Raw genomic sequence first — 23,839 nt, 5'->3', positions numbered from 1 at the left:
GAAACTGAGAAAATGTATGTGTGTTGTTGAAAGCTGTTAAGTTTGTGGTAATTTGTTATGCAGCCATAGATGACTAGTGCAATTTTTATCCTCATTTTAGAGTTATGCAATCTATAAACAATGCATTCTTGTTATAAAAACCATAATGTTGAAATATGTAGAGCAAAAAGCCAAAGTCCTTTCCGTGTCCTCCTTATTCCACTTTCCTCATGAGAGGTAATAGTCATCAGCAATTTGATGTGTATCATTCTACAACAGACACATACCCACACGTATATAATTAAAAAATCATAAATTAGCTTATATTATATGTCTTGTTCTGAGACTTGTTCGTCACTTAACTGTGTCTTAAACCTGTGTCTTGTAGTCTGTGTAGTCTTTTTAATTGCACACAATAATTTGTGGTGTGGATTTACTGTAATTTAATGTCTCTGTTTCGTTCAGTTCTTTACTGTTATAAAGAATGCCTTTGTTAGCATCCTAGTACATAGACGATTATGCACCTGCGTGTGTTTTGGGCTGTTGTTGGTTCCCAGAAAAGGAACTGCTATTTCAGTAGCTGTGCACATTAACAAACTTAGTGGAGGAACTGTTGGTGGGATTATTAGTAGGTTCAGCAGCTTTTGCAGTGGTAACAGAAATCTACATGGGCTAGTATAGAAAGATCTCTAAGATGTATAAAGTTCAAAAGAAGTCCATAAAAATACAGTAAGCTTCCATTTGTGTGTGTGTGTGTGTGTGTGTATTTTAAAGATGGTATATGGATACGTGTGTGCATAAGTGCATGGAATATTTCTGGGCTCCACATATGACTCTGTTTTACCTTTAGGGAGTGGGACTAGTCTGGTGTAGAGAGTTAAAAACTTTTTTTGTACATGTGTTTGTGTTATTTTTAATAATCATATGCTTATTTTTTGGTAGGTAACTGTCAAGGAGCCCTCCAGAATACCAGCTTGTTAGAATATTTGGGTATATACATGTTAATAAATTGAACTATGTATAACAAGTACAGATTTAAACATAAGAATGAAATTTTCCAGTATATATTCTGCATGTTTCTGGATTCCACTTGCATTTCTACTTTGTTAAAACAGAAAACAAGTAGGAAAAGTTGTACCATTTATGAAGCATGTACTGTATGCTAGATACTATTCTAGAAATCTGTAAGTCATCTGATTTTATCCTCTCTACAATTCTGTGAGGTTGACATGATTGCCCTTCATATTTATAGATGAGGTAACAGCTTCAGTAAGGTTCTAGTATTGGAATCAGGTTTTCATCATTCCAGACCACATGTTCTTTCTGGTATACCATATAGGTATGAGTACTTTATTCAGCAAATATGGAAATTTCACTTTAATCTGTTTTTCCCCCTTGAGCTGCATCAGCAATCCTGGTGACTGTGCCTTTGTTCTTGGTTGTTTCCGGGTTAAGCTGAAATGAGGCAATTTGCCTTTGTTCAAATCTACCCTCTGACACTTGGCAACAATGTGTCCTCAGGCTTGTTACTTAATTTCTCTAAACCCCAGTTTCATCGTTTGTAAGATGGAGACATAGAGCCTTTGACGGGACCGGTGAAAGGGTTAGCTGTTGCTTCCCCCATCGTCATTGGTGTGGTGATTGTTGTTTGAATAGTTCATACAGGGGCTTGCTTGTTATATTTTTGGACCATTCTTTTGTTTCTTTAATTATGTAAACCTTCCAAAGGATATTATCTTAAAATACATTGGTCATTAATTATTTTGAGTAACCAAAAATCATTTTGTGTTTCTGAGAAGATAAATTCATGGTTATGCAGAAAGATTCTGATTGTGAGTATGAATCCTACACACTTTCACAATAATAGTGGTAATAGTATCTTAGAAGAGGCTTTGAAGGAATCTTTATTTAGATAATTTAGCAAGTCCCATTTTCCAGGATAGAAGAAACACAGTATGGCTGGCCCCATTTTTTTGCCTCTTGCCGCATCATGTATTAGAAGCTCCGAAGTGATATTTAGACTTCAGTTCGTGTCATCTCTGTGTATTCTTTTTGTGCATTATCCCAAAGACAGAACACAGAGATAATAGGTTGTATTCTTGTCTTACAATTCTGTGAAAAATGTTTTGAAGCTTCTTTTTAATGGCTTGTAACTATTTTTATGACATTTTCAGTGAAGTATGATGTGGTCTGATAGCTTCTCACCAGAGTGCAGTTAGGTTCTGAGATAGGGAGAGATGAAAAAGAATGATTTACAGCACTTATTATTTTACTTGAAACTTTGATTAAGAGTTATGAGTTAGGAGAGAGCGAAGAGGAGTGGTGTTGAATCAATCCCGCCCTTCAAACATGCTTTGCAGTGGAAGAAACATCAATTCTGCTTATTTATTTATTTATTTTTAAAGATTGGCACCTAAGCTAACATTTGTTGCCACTCTTTTTTTTTTTCTTCTTCTTCTTCTCCCCAAAGCCCCCCAGTACATAATTGTATATTCTAGTTGTGGGTCCTTCTGGTTGTGCTATGTGGGACGCTGCCTCAGCATGGCTTGATGAGTGGTGCTAGGTCTGCACCCAGGATCTGAACTGGCGAAACCCTGGGCCTCTGAAGCGGAGCATGTGAACTTAACCACTCGGCCTCGGGCCTGGCCCCTAATTCTGCTTATTTTAGGGGACTTTATTGATGGAAAAAAAGGCATTAATTTAGATTTCTTTAGGTGCCATTTTATAAAGACCTACCATCTGAATTGCCTAAAAATTGTAGGAGTGTGCAAACAAGTATTATTTTTTGTATGTTACATTTACCATATTAGATTTAGGTTACCTTTATATAAAGATTTATCTTTTAATTTATGTTGTATCCTCTAGATAGTAAATGTGTTCATACCTATAAGAAAGGACTTGGAGAATAATTATCTTATTTTAAATGATTATAGAAGACTATAATTTTCTCATCTTGCTTTAATGAGATCTTTGCGTGGTTTATTTGATGCCAGATTTTAGTTTGGAATGAAGAATCTAATTATAGTTCTGCCCTTATGGAAAATATGATTTGCTTTACAATGATCCTCTTTATGATGTGGTTTTCCAGGAATGCATTGCGGCTGAAAGCTAGGACTGTCTCCCCATATAGCTAGCATTTCATTTGCTTGTGCAGTTTAATAATGTGGCCAGCAGATGGTGATCAAGTATAATGAAAATGTACTTGTGATTGAGTATGTTGATCTATGTGAAAAAACATTTTTCACTTTAAAAATACTTATTTAATTTTTAGTCTGCATACTCAAAAAACTATTTGAGAATCTTTTTACTTTGTTAAACCCTATTTTTATATGTAAATGATGCTAACGCTATAAATAACCCCTGTTCTTAAATTGTTGGATGAATTTATGGATTTATACTTTTCTTTCCTGATATTCTTTATGTATGTCATTGGCATAAATAGCTGTGGTTAAGATTACACATAGTAAAACATCCTTAAATATTATTCACAAAAAACTTATTCATTTTATTTAAGTATAGCCCCATTGTGTGGGGAAACATGTTCTATAGCAGCACTGTCCAATAGAACTTTCTGTGATGGTGGAAACGTTCTATAGCTGTGCTGTCCAATACAGTAGCCACTATTTATGTGTGACTGTTGAGCACTTTAAATATGGCTAATGTGACCGAGGAACTGAATTTTAAATTTTAATTAATTTAAATAGCCGTATGTGATTAGTGGCTATTGTATTGGGCTTGGAGTTCTAGACCTGGATTGTCTGCTGGGCTGTTGCAGACCTGACCTACTGGATGGAGAGCTGCTGTCTAGGCAGGGAAGTGGATGGGGATAGGGACTAGGAGTTGGGTATAGGTGCACCTCACCTGCCTCTGCCCCAGGGGAGACCGTTATTCTGTGCTTACTTACATTTTGCGGTTATCTCCTATCTTTGATGATGGTCGCGTCATGATCATCATCATCATGACCAGCATCTAGTCACTCTTCTGTTGGTCAGTCTCTGGTTTCAGAGGAGCTCTCTCCAACAAATCTTTTTGAAAGAAAGAAAAATTAATCTTTTTCATCATTTAGTTGGGGATAAATCTGATTAATTTGATATTTTTGATCCAATGGATTCTTGTTAGATAGACACTTAACTATGAGCTCTAGAAATAAGACTGCTACATAAATGAGGAATGGAAACTCTTTCTTAGGGTACTCAGTAAAGCATAACGTTTCACACACTCATAAAACCAGTTAGCGGCTCATTAATTTTCAACATTAATATGCTAATTAATTATCATTCTCAGGTATTTACCAAGGCAAGGCCAAGTGGCAACAATTTGTAACTGAGATTGAATAGGTTTGAAAATAATGGCCTTCCATTTCTTTTAGGCTATTTTTTTTTTCCAGTGAGTCAGATTTTTGACAAGTTTAGTCACTTTTTCCTAAGTTTTTTGATGAGTGGGGCTTTGTAATAGTATCTTTTTATTTCACAAGCAAGTTTCTTTTTGTGAGATCATAATATTGAAAAGTTTGTCCTTTTAATAAACAAAAAAAGATGACAGTAAGTTTATAAGTATATTGTAAAACTTAATTTTAAGGGAATTAACATACTCTCTGAGTGTTGTACTTTTAAACCAGAGATATACTAATAAATGGTGATTAAATGTGTGACTTTTAAAGATGGTTTTCATTTTTAATTTTTTAAATCACGTGTTATTTTAGAGTAGGAAATGGGAAAAATGTGAAGTCTTAAAATGTTTATGAATATCTGGTCATTTTTTAGTTTTGTCAAGTTTCTCATTTGTTTTTCGTTTAGTTTTTTTTTTTTATTCCTAATGAGGTTCCCTGTAAAAAATTAAAATAAATATGTTGCGGATCATTGGAAGTTATTTTCATTTTCTTATTTTTAGTGTTATTTGATACTTTACTGCATTATTAATTGTTGCTATTTTTTTATGTTTCATTGGTATTTTGCAATACCTTAAGAAGACTGATCTGCACATAGTGTATAACGATATTACCTGCGGCTTAGATGAATGCAGAGATGTGAAATCTAAAGTTAGTTTTCATTTTAGTTTTCTGATCATTTATAATGTAGTATTTATATTACTCTTAAAATGTTTTGCAACTGTGAAACTTAGTGTACTTGTTAAAAGTGTATGAATACGCACAAGTACAGTTTAAGGAACAATTATAAAATAAACATCCCTATACTTTTAACCCAGCCAAGAAATAGTGTATTGCGGTACTCCAGGGGATCTTTGGGTGTTCTTCCCCTGTTGGCATCTCTCCTTCCCCTGAGAGGACCACTGCCTGTCTTTTGTGTTCATCATATCTGTGCTGCTGCTTTTTGTCCTTGTTGTTTTTTTGTTATAGAAGTAGAATCGTACTGTATATATTATTTTGAAGCTTGCTTCTTTCTCTGGTATTTTTCAGATTCATCCGTGTTAATAAATGTAGCTGTAGTTCATTCTTTGTTTTGTGGCAAACTTTTAAAATCAGTGTATAGCATACATACATCAAGACAAACAAATCTTAATTGTAAAGCTTGATGAAGTTTTACGAAACGAGTACATCTATATAACCATCTTCCAGATCAAGATAGAGAACATCACCAGCTCTCCAGAAACCTCTCTTTTGTTCCTTACCAGTCATTTGTCATCCCCACAAAAGGTAACCACTATTCTGCATTATATCACTACAGATTAATTTTAACTGTTTTTATTTCATAAAGTATGTTCACTTTTTTCTAGCTTCTTTTCCTCAATATTATGTTGTGAGATTGATCCATGTGTTGCGCTTAGCAATGGATTACCCTTTTTATTTTATTACTGTGTGAATGTGTCACATTTATATATCCATTCTTCTGGTTGGACATTTGGGTTGTTTCCAGTGGGCTATTACAAATAATTCTACTGTGAACATTCTTTTACATGTCTTTTAGTGCACATACGTGCACTGTGTTGACTTGGAAGTGTAATTACAGTAGATAACTGCTAAAGAGTTTTCCAGAGTGGTTGTAGCAATTTACATTTCCACCAATAGGATTTTAAAGTCTCTGGCTCCCCATCTTTACCAATACTTGATTGGTCACTTTCTTTTAGTTTTTGCAATTCTAGTGTGGTCACTGTGTGTTTTAATTTGCATTTTCTCTCATGACTAATGATATTAAGCACCTTGTTCCATGCTTCTTGGCCATTTGGATATTCTCTTTTGTGATGTTCTTATTTGTTTTTTTATTCATTTTTTAATAAAAATGGTTTGTCAGTCTTTATTGATTTATTGCAATTCTTTATTCCAATACGATATTCAGTATAATCTAATACTCTAATACAAATTCTTTGTTCATAAATGTATGTCAGATATCTTCCCCCTCTTTCACTGGTTTGTTCTGTTGAACGTTACTGGTTATAATGTAGTTTTATTTGTCAGTTGTCTCTGATACTGCTTGTGTTTTTATGTGTCCTGTTTAAGATTTCTTGCCTTGCCTCTCCCAAGATCACGGAGATACTTGCCTGTGTTATCTTCTAGAAGCTGTCTTATTTTACCTCTCTCATTTAGCTATATGCTAAATCTGGGATTGTTATGTATGAAGTGAGGTGGGGTAATTCCTCCCCCCGCCATGTGGATGAAGGATAGCCATTTAGTCCAGCATCATTTAAAAAAAGCCTTTCTTTCACCGACTGCTGTAGTTGATACTATTGTTGTAAACCATGAAATCTTACTTGTGTGGGTTTATTTCTGGACTCTTGTCTCCTCCATTGATCTTTTTGTCTATGAGTCTGCTAATACTGCACTGCCTTAGTTGCTGTAGCTTTAAAATAAATCTTGATTTTTAGTAGTGTAGTATATGCACTCCAGTTTTCTTCTTCTTCTAGATAGCCTTGGCTCTTGTTGGTTCTTTGCATTCCCGTATAAATTTTAGAATAGCTTGCCAGTTTTTACACAAGCACACACGCACACACGCACACACACCCTTGTTGAGATTTTGATTGGGAATGCATTGTCTATAGATCGATTTAGGAAGAATTAATATCTTTATAATATGGAAATTATACTCCAAGCCCCAGGCAAGCAGTGGTCTGCTTTCTGTCACTATAGTTTTGCCTCTCTAGAATTTCGTGTGAGTGGAATCATAAACTGTGTAGTCTTATGCATCTGGTTCTTTCACTTAGCATATTGTTTTTGAAGTTCATGTTGCATGTATGAGTAATTCATTCCTTTTTATTCCTGAGTGTATTTCATTGACGAGTATATCACATTTTGTTTATCCATTCACCAGTTAATGGATATTTGGATTGTTATCAGTTTTTGCCTGTTATGAATAATGCTTCTGTGGTCATTCATATGCACATTTTTGTTTGGCCATGTGGTTTCGCTTCTTTTGGGTAGACATCTAGTAGTTGGTAGTGTGGTAAGTGTATTTTTAAACTTTTCTAGGGAATTATCAAGCCATTTTCCAAAGTGCCAGTACCATTTTACATCCCCATTAGCAGAGTATGAGTTTTCCAGTTTCTTCACATCCTCAACTCTTGGTATTGTCAGTGTTTTTGATTTTGTCCATTTGAATAGGCCAATGTGGTGGTATCTCAATGTGATTTTAATTTGCATTTCTCTAATGGCTAATGATGCTGAGCATCTTTTCATGAGCTTATTGGCCATTTCTATATCTTCTTTGGAAAAATGTTTATTCCAATAGTTACCTGGTCCTCACACACCCAACACACAGTAATAACTATAGACATTTCTTAAAAGGAGATTAATAGGAGGCAACAAAGGAGTCAGTGGTCCATAGCAATTCTGAAATCCAGTTGGGCAAATATTGGAAGTTCCTTAATTAAGGCTCAACACCTGGAAATAATACCCCATGTCTCTTGGCTCCTCCCACCAGGCCCTTAATTCTGTCTTCTGAGTATCCTTCTTTTTTCATGAAAGATATCATGTGTTTGCAGTTGAGTAGTTTGTGTTCACAGTCGAATAGTTTTCTCAGTCTGCTTCCTTCTGGAAGAATTTTGAGAGTCCAGTGGCCCTTTTTCATTTTGTACTCTGTCCCTTTCAGTCCAAGGGGGCAGTGATTTTGCTGATATAATTTCCTCAGAAACTTTGTAGATCTCTCTTTCCTTGCATCTCATTTGTGTTCACTCCATTAGGCAAATGCCACCTGTACTAATCTCTTTGCGATAAGTCCTTGTTACTTTGAGTTGCTTCTGAGAAGATTGAAGGATAATGAACTTTCTAGAGTCCCTGTTGTTTGATTGGCAGGATCTGTAAGCCACACCCTTAATCTTTTTAAAGGTCTCTATGTGTGAGTGTATAGTACTCTGATGTACCCTCTTTGATCTTTTTGATCTTAACAGTGTTTTTCATTTGTACTCTTGGCTTTATCTCTAGGCCGTGCCCAACTTTGCTTGGATGCCTTTTCTTAATTTAGCATCTTTTGCCATCTGGAGAGACTGAGAATTTTTAAAACCATAATGTACTGGTTCTTTTTTTTTTTTTTTTTAACTGCCATTTACTTAATTTATTGCTCTCCTCTTGCATTTTACTATAGGCAGCAAGAAATACTTTGCTTGGAAATCTCCTTAGCTATATCACCCACTCAATTCATTAGGTATATTTTCTATTTTACATGTGACTGAAGTAATGGTGTGGCTTTCTGCCGCTATGTAAAAAAGGATCTGTGTTCCTCTAGTTTTCAGTAACATGCCTCTAACTTCCCCTTGAGCCCTCACTGGCAATGTCCTCAAATTTCCAGATTTCTACTTAGAGCCTGTTTGAGTCAATTTTGTCTTTCTCTAGCACACTACTAAAAATCCTTCTAGCCTCTGACCACTACCTGATTCAAAAGACACTTCCACATTAGGCAGCGCCTCACTTCCAGTTACCAAAATCTGTATTAGTTACCTATTGCTGCATAACAAATTACTCCAAATCTTAACAGCTTAAAACAATAAACATTTATTATATCATGGAATGGCTTAGCTGGTTGTTCTGGCTCAGGTTCTCTTATAAAGCTGCAAACAAAGTATTGGCTAGGACTATGATCTCAGTTGAAGCTTTGACTTTGGGGGGAATCTACTTCCGTTCTCACTTGTGTGGTTAATAGGGTTCAGTTATTTGTGGGCTGTTGGCCTGAGGGCCTCAGTCTTTTATGGCTGTCACCCAGAGGCCTTCCTTAGTCTCTTGCTGTTTGGACTTCTCTATAGGACAGCCCACAACATGGCAGCTGGTTTCTATCACAGAGAGTAAGGAAGATTGAAGCTACAGTGTTTTTGTAAGCCAATCTTGGAAGTGATAGCCAATTACTTTTGCCAGATTCTGGTTATTAGACAGAAGTCCCTAGGTTCAAGGTTTCTACATTCAAGAAAGGGGCTTACACAAGTACATGAATACCAGGAGGTGGGATCATTAGGAGCTATATTAGATGTTGCCTAGCATATACCCAGAACAAGTACTAAAAAATATAATAGACATATAGCTAGAAAGAAATATAACTAGAGGGATTAAAATGGAATACAATGGAATAGTCAGTGAAGACGAAAGAAGGCAGGGAAGGAAGAACAGAGGAACAAAGGGGAGATGGGACAAATACAAAAACAATAGCAAAGTAGCAGACTAAATATAACCATATTAATAATTAAATATAAGTGGACTCAACACTCTAATCCCAAGGCAGTTATTGTCAGATTGGATGAAAAAACAAGAACAAATTGTGTGTTATCTATAAGAGATATACTGCAACTACAGAGACAAGTAAGTTGAAAGTAAAAGGATATAAAGAGATGTACAGTGGGAAAAATAAGCATGAGAAAGTTGGAATAGCTATATTAAATATCAGATAAAATACTATGGACAGCTAATCTTCAACAAAGGCGCTGAGGGCCTGCAATGGAGAAAAGAAAGTCTCTTCAACAAATGGTGCCGGGAAAACTGGACAGCCACATGTAAAAGAATGAAAATTGGCCATTCTTTTTCACCGTTCACAAAAATAAACTCAAAATGGATCAACTAACAATAATGTACAACTGAAATTTCACAAGGTTGTAAACTATCATAATCTTAATAAAAAGTTAAAAAAAATGGATCAAAGACCTAAAGATTAGGCTGGAAACAATAAGTCTTCTTGAAGAGAATATAGGCAGTACACTCTTTGACATCAGTTTCAAAAGAATCTTTTCAGACACCATAACCCCTCAGACGAGGGAAACAATAGAAAGAATAAACAAATGGGACTTCATCAGACTAAAGAGCTTCTTCAAGGCAAGGGAAAACAGGATTGAAACAAAAAAACAACCCACTAATTGGGAAAAAATATTTACAAGTTATTTATCCGACAAAGGGTTAATCTCCATAATATATAAAGAACTAATCAAACAACCCGATCAAAAAATGGGCAGGGGACATGAACAGACATTTCTCCAGAGAAGATATACAGATGGCCAATAGACACATGAAAAGATGCTCATTATCACTAATCATCAGGGAAATGCAAATCAAAACTACACTAAGATATCACCTTACACCTGTTGGAATGGCAAAAATATCCAAAACAAAAAGTGACAAGTGTTGGAGAGGTTGTGGAGAAAAAGGAACCCTCATACACTGCTGGTGGGAATGCAAACTGGTGCAGCCACTATGGAAAACAGTCGGGAGATTTCTCAAAAAGTTAAAAATAGAAATACCTTATGACCCAGCCATCCCACTACTGGGTATCTATCCAAAGAACTTGAAATCAGCAATTCCAAAAGTCCCATGCACCCCTATGTTCATCGCAGCATTATTTGCAATAGCCAAGATGTGGAACCAACCTAAATGCCCATCAACTGATGATTGGATAAAGAAGATATGGTATACAATGGAATACTACTCAGCCATAAAAAAATATAAAATCGTCCCATTCACAATAACATGGATGGACATTGAAGGTATTATGTTGAGTGAAATAAGCCAGATAGAGAAAGACGAACTCTGTATGACTCCACTCATAGTGGAAGTTAAAAATAGAGACAAAGAGAAATGATTGGTGGTTACCAGGGGTAAGGGGGGTGGAGGTGGGGGGGTTAATCCCCATGATAAACACAAAGAAAATATATACAGAATATACACAAAAGGCAATGAGAAGGTAATCAGAACATATTACTACAAAAAATCAACTAAACGCAAAGGGATGAAATGAAGGACAAAAAAGCTATAAGACATAGAGAAGACAACAAAATGGCAATATTAAGTCTTTGCCTATCACTAATTAATTACACGGTAAGTGTAAATGGATTAAACTCTAGAAGCAAAAGACATAACGTGGCAGAATGGATAAAAAATGTCAGTATTCAACTATATGCCATCTATAAGAGACTCGTTTTAGATCTAAGGACACACAGAGGTTGAAAGTGAAAGGATAGAAAAAGACATTCCATGCAATTAGTAACCAAAAGAGAGCAGGGGTGGCTATATATCATACAAAATAGACTTTAAGTAGAAAACTGTTATAAGAGACAGGACATTATATAATGATAAAAGGGTCAATTCACCAAGAAGATATAATATAAACATGTATGCACCAATCATCTTAAATATATGGGGCAAACATTGACTGAACTGCAGGGAGAAACAGAAAGCTGTACAACAACAGTGGGAAACTTCAGTACTCTACATTCAATTGATCGAACAATCAGAATATAGAAAATAAAATATATAGAAAATAAAGAAATAAAGGACTTGAATGACACTGTAGACCAATTGGACCAGACGATATATCCAGAGCGTTCCACCCAACAGCAGGAGAATTCACATTTTTCTCAAATGCGCATGGAATATTCTCCAGGACAAACCATATGATAGGCCACAAAACAAGTTTTAATAAATTTAAAAAGATTGAAATCATAGTGAGTATCTTTTCGGATCAAAATGTAGGGAAACTTAAGAAATCAATAGTAGAAGTAAACTGGGAAATGCACAAATATGTGGAAATTAAATTACACACTCTTAAGCAATGTGTTAAAGAAGAAATCAAAAGGGAAATTAGAAAATATCTTGAGATAAATGAAAATGAAAGCACAACATACCAAAAACTTATGGGACACAGTGAAAGTAGTGCTAAGAGGGAAACTAATAGCTGTAAAAGCTTACATTTAAAAAGAAGAAAGAGCTCACATCAACAATCTAAATTTACACCTTAAGGAACTAGAAAGAGAAGAACAAATGCTAGAGCTAGCAGAAGAAAGGAAAAAAAGTGAAAATTGGAGCAGAGATAAACAACAGAGATAGTGGAAAAACGTTAGAGAAAGTCAATGACACCAAGAGTTGTTTTTTGAAAAAAATAAAATTGACCAATCTTTCTGAATTGGCTAGAAAAGAAAGAAGACTCAACTGAAATCAGAAATGAAAGAAGGGACATTACAATTGATTTTACAGAAATAGAATTATAAGTGAGTATGATGAACATTTGTATGTCAACAAATTGGATAACCTAGATGAAATGGAAAAATTTCTAGAAACATACCATCTACCAAGACTGAATCATAAAGAAATAGAAAATCTGAACAGATCTATAACTAGTAAGATTGAAGCAGTATTCAAAAACCTCCCAATGAAGAAAAGCCTAGGATCAGATGGCTTTACTGGTGAATTCTATTAAACATTTAAACAATAGGTAACACCAGTCCTCCTCCAACTCTTCTAAAAATTGAAGAGGAAGGAACACTTCCAAAGTCATAGTATGAAGCCAGTATTAGCCTCATATCAAAGCCAGAAAGAGACATTTCAAGACAAGAAAACTACAGACCGATATCCCTGATGAATATTGATGTAAAAATTCTAAAAAAAACACATGCAAAAACTAGCAAGCAGAATTCAGCAGCACATTAAGAGAATTATATACCATGACCAAGTGGAATATATTCCTGGAATGCGAGGATAATTCAACGTATGAAACTCAATCAGTATAATGCACCACATTAACAGAATGATGGAAAAAAATGCATGATCATCTCAATTGATGCAGAAAAGCATTTGACAGAATTTAGCATCTTTTCATGGTAAAAATACTCAACACACTAGGAATAGAAGGAAACCACCTCAAAATAATAAGGGCCATATATGAAAAGCCCATAGCTAACATCATAGTTAATGGTGAGAAATGAAGCTTTTCCTCTAGGATAAGAACAAGACAAAGATGTCCACACTCATCACTTCTATCCAACATAGTCCTGGAAGTCCTAGGTAGGACAATTAGGCAAGAAAAAGAACAGGCATCCAAATTGAAAAAGAAGTAGTAAAATTATTTCTGTTCATAGATGACGTGATATTATACGTAGTAAACCCTAAATATTCCACAATAAATTCAACAAAGTAGCAGGATACAAAACCAACACAAAAATCAGTTGCGTTTTTTTTTTTTTTTTTTTTTTTGAGGAAGATTAGCCCTGAGCTAACATCTGCCAATCCTCCTCTTTTTACTGAGGAAGGCTGGCCCTGAGCTAACATCCGTGCTCTTCCTGTACTTTATATGTGGCATGCCTACCACAGCATGGCTTGCCAAGTGGTGCTGTGTCCACACCCGGGATCGGAAACAGCGAACCCTGGGCTGCCGAAGCAGAATGTGTGCACTTAACCGCTGTGCCACTGGCCTGGCCCCTCAGTTGCATTTTTATACACTAACAACAATTTGAAAAGGAAATTAAGAAAATTCCATTTATAATAGCATCAAAAAGAATAAAATACTTAGGAATAAACTTAACTAAGGAGGCAAAAGACTTGTACGCTGAAAACCTGCAAAATGTTGCTGAAAGAAATTAAGACATCAGTAAATAGAAATACATCTTGTGTTCATGGATTGGAAGGCTTAATATTGTTAGGTTGTCAATACTACTCAAAGTGATATACAGATTCAATGCAATGTCTATCAAAATTCCAGTGTTTCTTTTTTTTCCAGAAATAAAAAATCCATCCTAAAATTCATATGGAATCTCAGGTGACACTGAATAGACAAAACAGTCTTGGAAAATAACAAAAAACTGCAATTCTCCTACTTCCTGATTTCAGAACTTGCTGCAAAGCTACAATAACCAAAATAGTGTGGTATTGGCGTAGAGACAGACATACAGACTAATAGAATAGAATAGAGAAATGTTGACGAAAATAATCCATAACCAATCTATAAATGAAAATTTGGGAGAGTTTATTCTGAGCTAAAATCTGAGGACCATGGCCCGGGACCTTTCTTCCCAAAGGAAGAAAGGGCACCAAAGAAGTGAGGTATACAGAGTGGTTATATACTCCCAAACAGCATGTTTCACATATGATTGAAATGTCCCTCCCACAATAGTCACAAGATTGCCCTGTCAGCACAGCATTTGATGGACACAGCAGGTAGTGGGTCTGCTATCTCAGAGGGCATAGCAGGGGGCAAGTCTATTGTCTTGAGCTAGGTGGTCACAGGTGAGTGCCGCAATCAGTTCCTAGCCTAAGGAAAGATGCTTAATCCTTAAGGAAATGCCAACATTGGGAGGGGGAGGGAAGTTGCACCTTTATCTCAAGGGTCTTTGTTCTTGCCATAGGGAATATCTAAAGCAGATATACAATGCATGCTCAACAGCCATGGTCAGGCCCTTTTGGAAAGACAAGGTCAGGCCGAATTAGGTTTACACCAAATGGCTTCCTCATATACTCCAATATATCCTATTGCTTGCCATTTTTATTTGTCAGAACCTAGGAATAAACCCTTGCATATGTAGTCAAATGAGTTTTGACAAGGGTGCCAAGATTGTTCAATAGGAAAAAAAATCCTTTCAACAAATAGTGTTGGAGGAATGGAATATCCACATGCAAAGGAATGAAGTTGGACCCTTACCTTACATTATATATAAAAACTAACTCAAAATGGATCAAAGTTCTAAATATAAGAGCTACAACTGTAAAACTCTTACAAGAAAATACAGGAAAAATCTTGATGACAGTGAATTTGGCAACGAATTAGTGGATATGATGCCAAAAGCACAGACAGAAATAAAAATAGATAAATTAGACTACATGGAAATTAAAAGCTTTTGTGCATCAAAGGACACAATCAACAGAGTGAAAAGGTAACCCACATAATGGGAGAAAATATTTGCAAATCCTAAATCTGAAAAAGTGTTAATATCCAGAATATATAAAGAACTCCTACAACTCAACAACAACAAAAGCAAACAACCTGGTTGAAAGATGGGCAAAAGACTTGAATAGACATTTCTCCAAAAAAGATATGCAAATGGCCAATAAGCACATGACAAGATGCTTAACATCACTAATCATTCTAGAAATGCAAATCAAAACCATAATGAAATACCACCTCATACCTATTAGGACGGCTACTATAAAAATACCCAGAAAATAAGTCTTGGCAAGGATGTGGAGAAATTGGAACCCTTGTGCACTGTTGGTGAGAATGTAAAATGGTGTAGCTGCTGTGGAAAATAGTATGGCAGTTCCTCAAAAAATTAAAAATAGTACTACCAAATGATCCAGCAATCCCACTTCTGGGTATATTTCCAAAAGAAATGAAAACAGGGATTTAAAGAGATATTTGTACACTCATGTTCATAGCCTCATTATTCGCAATAGCCAAAAGATGGAAGAATCCCAAGTGTCCATCAATGGATGAAGGGATAAACAAAATGTGGTATATACATACAATGGAATATTATTGAGCCTTAAAACAGAAGGAAATTCTGACACATTACAACATGGGTGAAACTTGAAAATATTATGCTAAAGGAAATAAACCAGTCACAAAAAGACAAATACAGTTGTCCTTTGGTATCTGTAAGAGATTGGTTCCAGGATGCCCTGCAAGATACCAGAATCCGCAGTTGCTCAAGTCTCTTAGTTGGCCCTCCATATCAGCGGGTTCCGCATCTGCGGGTTCAACCAACCAAGAATCATAAACATATTATGAGATCTGTGGTTGATTGCATCTGCAGATGTGGAACCTGCAAATACGGAGAGCCGACTGTACTGTATGATTCCACTTATGTGAGGTACCTAAAGTAGTCAAATTTATAGAGGCGGAAAGTAGAACTTTCTGTGTTTTCCAGGGTTGGAGGGGAGAGGGGAACGAGGAGTTGTTGTTTAATGGGTACCGAGTTTCAGTTGGGGAAGATGAAAAATTTCTAGAGATGGATGGTTGGTGATGGTTGCACAACAATGTGAACATCCTTACTACTACTGAACTGTACACTTAAAAATGGTTAAGATGGTAAATTTTATGTTGTGTATATTTTGCCACAATTAAAAAAGAGAAAACACAAGTTAGCACTATCAGGAATGAAAGAGGAGGCTCCACATTGATCCTTCAGATGTTAAGAATATAGCAAGCGAATATTATAAACAACTTTATGCCAGTGAAAACTTTGATGAAATAGACACATTCCTTGAAAGACACAAAACCAATACACTCAAGAAGAAGTGGGAAATCTGAGTAGCCCTATTTCTACCAAAGAAATTTAATTCATAATTACCTTGCCACAAAGAAATTTCCAAGGCTAGATGGCTTCCTTGGTGAATTCTGTCAGACTTTTATGGAAGAAATTATATCATCCTACATGAAATTTTTTTTAGGAAACAGAGAAAGAGGGAATGCTTCCTAACTCATTCTGTTAAGTTGGTATTACTTTATTTCTGAAAGAAGACAAAGACATTACAAGAACATAAAACTACATACCAACAGTCTCTCATGAACATAGATTTAAAAATTCTTAATTGGCAAGTGGTATCTAGAAAATATAAAAAGGATGTTTTATCATGACTAGTGGGTTTGTCCCAGGAATATGAAGTAGTTTGGCACTTGAATAGTGTGAGAAAGAGAAATCATGGGGTCAAATCAATGGATGCAGAAAAAGCATTCAACAAAATGCAACATCCATCCGTAATAAAAACTCTCAGCAAATTAGGAAGAGAAGAGAACTTCCTCATCTGATGTAAATTACCCATGCAAAAACGAAGCAATTATGAAAAAAAGAAAAGAAAGTTAAAGGACTGAACATTCTTGATTTTTTAGAATTCAAGCTGCAGTAATAAGATAGAAGTATTGGTGAAAAGATGGATTCATAGAATAGTATAGAAGTTCCAGAATTAGGTCTCCACATATATGGTCAATTGGTTTTCCACAAAGATGGCAATGGAATTAAATGAGGAAAAGAAGGTCTTTTCATCAAATGATGGTAGAAAAACTGGATAGCAACATGGGAAAAAAAGGAAAGGGCTTATAGACCTAAATGAAATGCTAAAAACTCTACAACTTTTACAAGAAAGCATAGAAAAATATTTGTGACCTTGGAGTAGGCAAAGATTTCTAAAACAAGATATAAAAAACCACAAATAATGAAGAAAATAACTGTAAACTGGACTATCAAAGTTAAGTTTTTTCTTTGAAAGACTCCATTTGGAAAATTATCTGGCAAGGCACAGAATGGGAGAGAATATTCTGAATACATATATCTGACAATGACTGGTGTCTAGAATAAGTAAAGAACGCTTACAACTCAAGAAAAAGTAGACAACAACCCAACTAATGGGCAAAAGATTTTACAGACACTTCACAGAACAAAATATGTAAATGGCTAATATACACACTTGAAAAGATGGTCAACATCATTCTTTATCAGGGAAATGCATTTGCACAATATGATACCGGTACACATCCATTAGAATGGCTAAAATGATAAAAACTGAGAAAACCAAGTATGGTGACAATGTGATGAAACTGCAAGTCTCATTGGAGACAATCTTAGTGTCCATCACACATAAAATAAATTATAGTTTCTCGATATAATGGAATACTGCTAATTAGTAAAAAGAAATGAACTTTTGATACGTGCGACAATATGGCTGAATCTCAAAAACGTTTTCCTCAGAGAGCAGCCAGACTTAAAACTATATGTACTATTTGGTTCCCTATGTAAGAGATTCTACAAAATGCAGGTTGCCTAGTTTTGCAGGAGTGGGTAGATTGATCCCAGAGGAGCTCAAGAGAACTTCTGGGTGTGGTGGAAAGAATATCTTTCTTGTGGTGGTGACACAGGTATATACCTTTGCCAAAACCCATCAAACTCTACATTTTAAATGGATATAGTTTTATTGTACATAAATTATACCTCAATAAACTTATTAAGATCATATCCAGGTTAGCTGAGGCTTCCCTGGTGTGGCTTCTTCCAATCTATACACCTGTGACCTAAAGGAGTAAGTTATCTCCCCCTCACACCCATCCACACAGCCAACGTATGGTGTTGAAAGAGGAACTGGAGAATTCCCATTCAAAGAACAGGGAAAATGAGAAACACATAGTACTGACAATTCTATAGCAATGCTGAAATCTAGCCAGGCATATGTTGCCTATTTCTTGATTAGGGCTTAGTGCTGCTTCCTGGGAGTGTTCTTCATGTCTCTATGCTCTATCCTTTGGGCTCTTGACTTTTCCCTCTGAGTTACCTTTCTTTTGTCTTGAGAAATGAGTAAGTTTCGCTTGCAGGAGGATATTTGGTTGGTCTTCCTTTAGGCTTTTAAATCTTATTATATGTCTCGTTGCTTATCTCTTTATCTTTACAGGAACAAGACTTTGTTTCTTTAGCATTTGGAATCAACAAAGATGCTGAGAGAATGTTTCTGGATTCCTGTTGAAATATTTTAGCGTTAAGAAAAAGTGGAAGGAAAAAATTTCTATTTCCTGTAGTTTTACTCCTTAAGAGGGATAAAGAGGCATTTGTGTGTCAGGGAATCTTACCATGTACTGAAGCTCTTCTTTCTGTGTTAGTTTTGGCACCCTGAAATTAATTGGGCCACAGTCCCTCTTTTCTAATTGGCACAAGTACCATAATTATGAGCTCACTGTAATCAGGTCCCCTGTCCCGTTTGTAGGCTGTTTTTATGAGCACCACAACTTGCTGTTCTGTGTGGTGGGCAACACCTGTTATCCTTCATAAAGAGGCTTATAGGGTTGAGCTTTGCCTCCTACCCTCTGTCTCACTGTCCTCCCCACCTCCACCCCCATCACTGTGAATTCAAGCTATCTTTGTACCTATTTAGAGTTCCAGTTAATTGTGTTTCCAGCTGGAGACAGTCTCAATAGCAAGAAGTGAAACTTCTGTGCCTAATGTCCCATGTTTCTTGTGCCAGCCAGATTTTAGCAGTGATACAGATCTCCTTCTTGGCTCAACCGCCTTCACAAGAAGTTGGCTTCAGCAGTCCCTCTGCGGTACTTGGCCTGCATTGGAGCATGTTTTAGGGGCAGTATAATGAATTTAGTTTTGAACATGTTGAGTTGGAGGTAGGGCTATTCAGTTTGTATTTGTAATGGGCCTGGAGGCCAAGAGAGCAATTTGGGCTGGAGAAGTAGATTTGGTAATCAAAGCTTCTCTTTACTATTTGAAAAACTAATAGTATATTGGATTGTCCAGGGAAGCATGTGAAAGAAAAGTAAATAAGGTTAGAGACAGAACCCTGGGATTATAGCATGTGGAGTGGGAAGAGAAAGAAAAGTTAGTGAAGGTTACTGTGAAGGAGATTTCTGAAGGATGGGATGAGAACCAGGGAAGAATGATTCTACGGAGCCAACGAATGTGGCATCTTTAAAACACTGTCTGTAATGTTTTAGTGAGATCAACTAGGGTGAGGTAACAGCTCATTTGCTTGAGCAACTAGGAGATCATTGGTGACTTTACTTACAGCACTTCCCAAATTAGTGGAAGTTAGATTGCAGTTGATTGAAAAGTGTATGGCGGGTTAGGACATGGACCCAATAATTTATTTTGAAAATGTATTGTGGAGGGAAAGAGGTAGATTGGTACAGAAGGACAGCTACAAGTGGATTAAAAGGGTGTGTTGTTTTATGTATGCTCCCTGTGTAATAAATAGATAAATGTTTCAGTCCTCTTTTTTATTAATATTTTCTGAGAAGAATTACTTTTAATATTTAAGCATTTTTCAATTTTTAAGTATAGCTCTTTTTATGATTATTTAATCTATTCTTAAGGAAGAACAGGCTACTGCTTAGTATGATATTATCAGTTTTCATCTTCCCACATACTGAGTTTTAAATGCTTCTATCAGCTCAAACACATTGGCTGGTGAAATTATTCTCAAAATGTTACTTTATCTATTTTTCTCCTTTGTTTTTAAGTATTTGGATATCTGGAATATTGAGTAGGGGTGTAAAAAATTAATAGCTCTCTTTAAAACAGCTTTTTCAGACATTCTAAATTACTTAGTAACTAGTCTAAGGAGTGTTAATCTATTAGTGTTACCACCAAAAAACACATTCATTTTAATCTTGTCATTTTGAACTCCTGTTCTGTCTTTTGGGAATACTTAGTATGGCCCACAATTTTTGAAGGAAATCCTGATATGGCTTGTGGTTGGAAGTTAGTGACTTTAATTCATTATATAATGGTTAGTTTCCATTTCACGTATCTGGAGACAGCTGTTCAAAGAATAGATATTCGTAATCATGGAACTTTATTGAAATAGCTTGAATAAAAATAAATGAAAGACTCTAGGCTAAAGTGGAATATTGAGAATGGTATTTTTATACTCCATTTTGTTCTGGAGAAAAGTTCTTTTTTCAAATTCATTTGGAAGCTTGAACTATTTTCCTACTTATGCTGGAATTACCACATTTTACTTGAATTAGCATGGCATATTTTTTAATTTAAGACTGGTTTATCTGTGGTTTCTGACATGGTTTCAAATTAATTCAAACTTTCAGCTATGTATAGGTTTCATTGTATATATTTTAAGACTTCATCTTGTTATGGAAGATGAGTTCAACAAAACTTGCTAACCTTGTAAACAATTATCTTCTCTGAGAATGTATGCTTCATTTTTTCTTTTCCTACACTTAGGAAAAGGGGAAAGCAGGAGAAAAGATTTAAATGCATGTAGTTTATTATGATCCCACTTAAAAAATAGCATTTGTTTGTAAGCAAGTATGTGGCAATTAGGTGATAATTTTATTTATAGTTTGATCTAAATGAAATCAAATGTGAGAAATACAAGTGGTTATTATTTGTATTTCTTTTCTTCTTTGCTCTTGAAAGTTCATTTTTAATATAAATAATCATCTTATTTGCAAAATAAAAAAATTGGTAATCCTAGATTTAAATACCCTTCTGTCCTCTGAATTCCCCAAATTCTGATTGTTACTATTTTGGTCTGTTATTAGGGAACAGTACACTGCAAAGCTCCAAACAAGATCCCTTTCTGTGAGCCCAACCTACAGAGAAGATGGACAAAATACCACCCCAGAGAGTTCTGTAAGATCAGATTCTACTTTGTTTGTTTGTTGTTTTAAAATAACTCCACAGATTTTTAATTTCACATTGTGAAAGTTCCAGCAATTACATAAAAGCAGTGAATAAAGTCAGAAGATTTTGTTGAACATCCCGGTGTCCAAGAAAGTGGCGTATTTGGTATATTCTCCAGTGTTCTTTCTGCTTTCTCATTGATTCTTGGGCATCATGTTAATCAGTCTGTTGTTTCTCCTGCACATCGAAGAATAAACCTTCATTTTTCAGTTTTTTTCCTTTTCCCTTTTGCTCAGCATGTATATAAAAGTGAGTCGACACGCACTGAGTGGTCATAAACTTAAGACGTTGGGATGAACTTGTTGTGAAGTAGGGAATGCTGCCTTCTTGATGAAGGCGAACAGTTTACATCCTGAAACATGAACGCCTCTCTCGCTTCTTGCTGCTTAACAGATTTGGTTTGAACAAGGTGCTAACGAGCATTCCAGTTAGCCTTGTAAAGAGGACTTCGCCTGCTCCTGCAGTCTTTCTTCCCTAACTCTGGCTTGTCTTGGTTACATGACTTTCAGTTAAAAGGAGATCGTGTGTGATGCATGGCCATTTTAGCACATATTGCTCTAAATGTAACTGGTAGCATTTTCTCCAGGGATATTTGGAACTTTCAAAAGATATTTTAATATGAAGGGCAGCACGTTTTAAATATGTATAGGTTTGTTATTAATCATCGTATTTACTCAGAATAGACAAAGCAGGTACGTTTTCTTAAGATGTTCTTGTTCACAAAGAAAAACACAAAAAGCAGGGACTGACAGTAAAAGCAATATTGGATTTTAATATTGTATATAAATAATAAATTCATCATTTTATTTGATAGAAATTTGGAGACTCAGTAAAATATGAAGAACATTTTACTGTCTTTTTCATCACTTCAGATAATTTAAATGACCATAGTAAATAGACTTATTAGTTAGTAATGAGGTTTTCTAAAAGCGTGAAAATGCTGTACCAAGAAAGTTAATTTCAAAATAAATTTTTTTGGCTGGAGAATAATCATTATTATTTTGCACAGATTTACCTTTCTAAGATTAAGAGCTTTCAGATCATTGTCCATTTCTGGGCACAGATCTTAGGCTTCCTCAGTTAATTATAGTTTTAATCTGGTTTGATAAATGTATAATATGATAAATTATATGGGAGGGAAAAAAAAGCATAGAATTTTAATTTTTTTAAAAAGTAAAGAGTCACCATAACTGTGTTTTCATGATGTGAATCCAAAGCTTATTTCTCTTTATATTCAGTGTACGAATGAAAATTAATTTAAGAACAAAGAGCTTCTTGGGCATCAGTACAAACTTCCCTGTTAACTAATTTTAACGAGAGTAAATATTTCATCTTTTCAAGTGTTCCTCCACCCCCCTTTAAAGCTACTGTGGTATACCACAATTAAAACTTTTTGTAAAAGAACTTAAAGAGAAGAGTCTGGATTAATTTTTAAAGTATTCTTTTGATGTTTTTTTTGAAATCTAGTTACTGTGTGAGTATATTGTGAAGGCGTCTCATAGCCCTAAGCAGCTATAATGAACAGTCATTACCTAGAATAGAGACCTAGCTCCATTGTAACAGAATCCTTTCTGAGGGCAATGTAACTCACCACAGAGCACACACAATCTTATTACTCTGAATGACGTATATTTTGTCCTGTTTTCTTCCTTTCTTCCTCCCTTCTTTCCCTTCTTCCTTTCCTCTTTTATTTCTTCCTCCTTGCTTCTTTCCTCCATCTCTTCTTCCTTTTTCTCTCTTGTATTTTAGGAAATTCATCCGAAAAAATCTGCTCTTTGTTTGGATGACAGCAACATTGAAGCTCGCCTTAATAGTTGGAATCTTGGGGTAAAAAAAGTATTTGTTTTATGTATGTATATTGATGTGGCAGAATTATATTGTGTTTGGAAAACATCTGAATGAATTTAATTCTATATTATTAGATGTTCGACATTTAATACTGTGTCAGCACTGAGAAGGACCCTGAGTACAGGAAAGAGAACATTCCAAAGAAGCATGAAATAGTTCCTGCCCTCGATAAGCTGACTTTCTTTTTGGTGAAATAAGAGATATACACATAAAATAGTTAAATAATAATTTAAGATAGTATATGATCAAATACCAAAATGAGTTATATAGAAAGTAGAATACTGAGGTGGAGGGGAGGGAAGGAATGACTTAGAGAAGCAAGGTCATTTGGGTTAAAAAACCCTCAGGGAAACTTCACGGATGTGCCACCACCGTGGACAGTAGTTTTCGTGTACCAAGGCTCGGGGCATGAATGTGTGTGCATAGGCTGAGAGGAGGAGCAGAGCTGGAATTCAAGGCAGAAATAGGCACAAAGAAAGGCGTGGTGGTGTAAGCGAACTGTCTGACTGGATCTTTGGGATTCAGGTGGGCACTGGGGGCAGTGTTGTCAGGCTTGATTGTATTGGGGCTTTGAGTGCTGAATTGAGAAGTTTAGCTTTAAATTTTAGGCAATAGTGAGCTCTGGAGGTTAATTTTTTTTTCTTCTCCACATTCCACTTTACATATATGCTGTTTAAATGCTTTGAGGAAATGA

At 35.5% G+C, this 23,839-nt stretch overlaps 1 protein-coding gene across 17 annotated transcripts in view; it reads left to right on the top strand.

The window, feature by feature from the left end:
* CEP112 (centrosomal protein 112) overlaps positions 1–23,839 on the top strand; it is a 452,281-nt gene that overhangs the window by 17,440 nt on the left and 411,002 nt on the right. For 12 of the 17 annotated variants that reach the window (XM_070227014.1, XM_070227013.1, XM_070227007.1 and 9 more), the window contains exons 5-6: positions 21,156–21,246; positions 23,047–23,124. In XM_070227014.1, coding sequence (XP_070083115.1) covers positions 21,156–21,246; positions 23,047–23,124 — 169 coding nt within the window. Of the gene's footprint in view, positions 1–5,554; positions 5,633–21,155; positions 21,247–23,046; positions 23,125–23,839 lie in introns of those variants that run through there. The other 5 variants (XM_070227015.1, XM_070227009.1, XM_023652175.2 and 2 more) reach the window with 2 other exon arrangements.

The sequence above is a fragment of the Equus caballus genome, chromosome 11 (genome assembly GCF_041296265.1).
Source record: "Equus caballus isolate H_3958 breed thoroughbred chromosome 11, TB-T2T, whole genome shotgun sequence".
In the NCBI taxonomy this organism is placed as follows: Eukaryota; Metazoa; Chordata; class Mammalia; order Perissodactyla; family Equidae; genus Equus; species Equus caballus.
The sequence above is the reverse complement of the archived record's forward strand: the minus strand, read 5'-3'. Positions and strand labels throughout refer to the sequence as shown.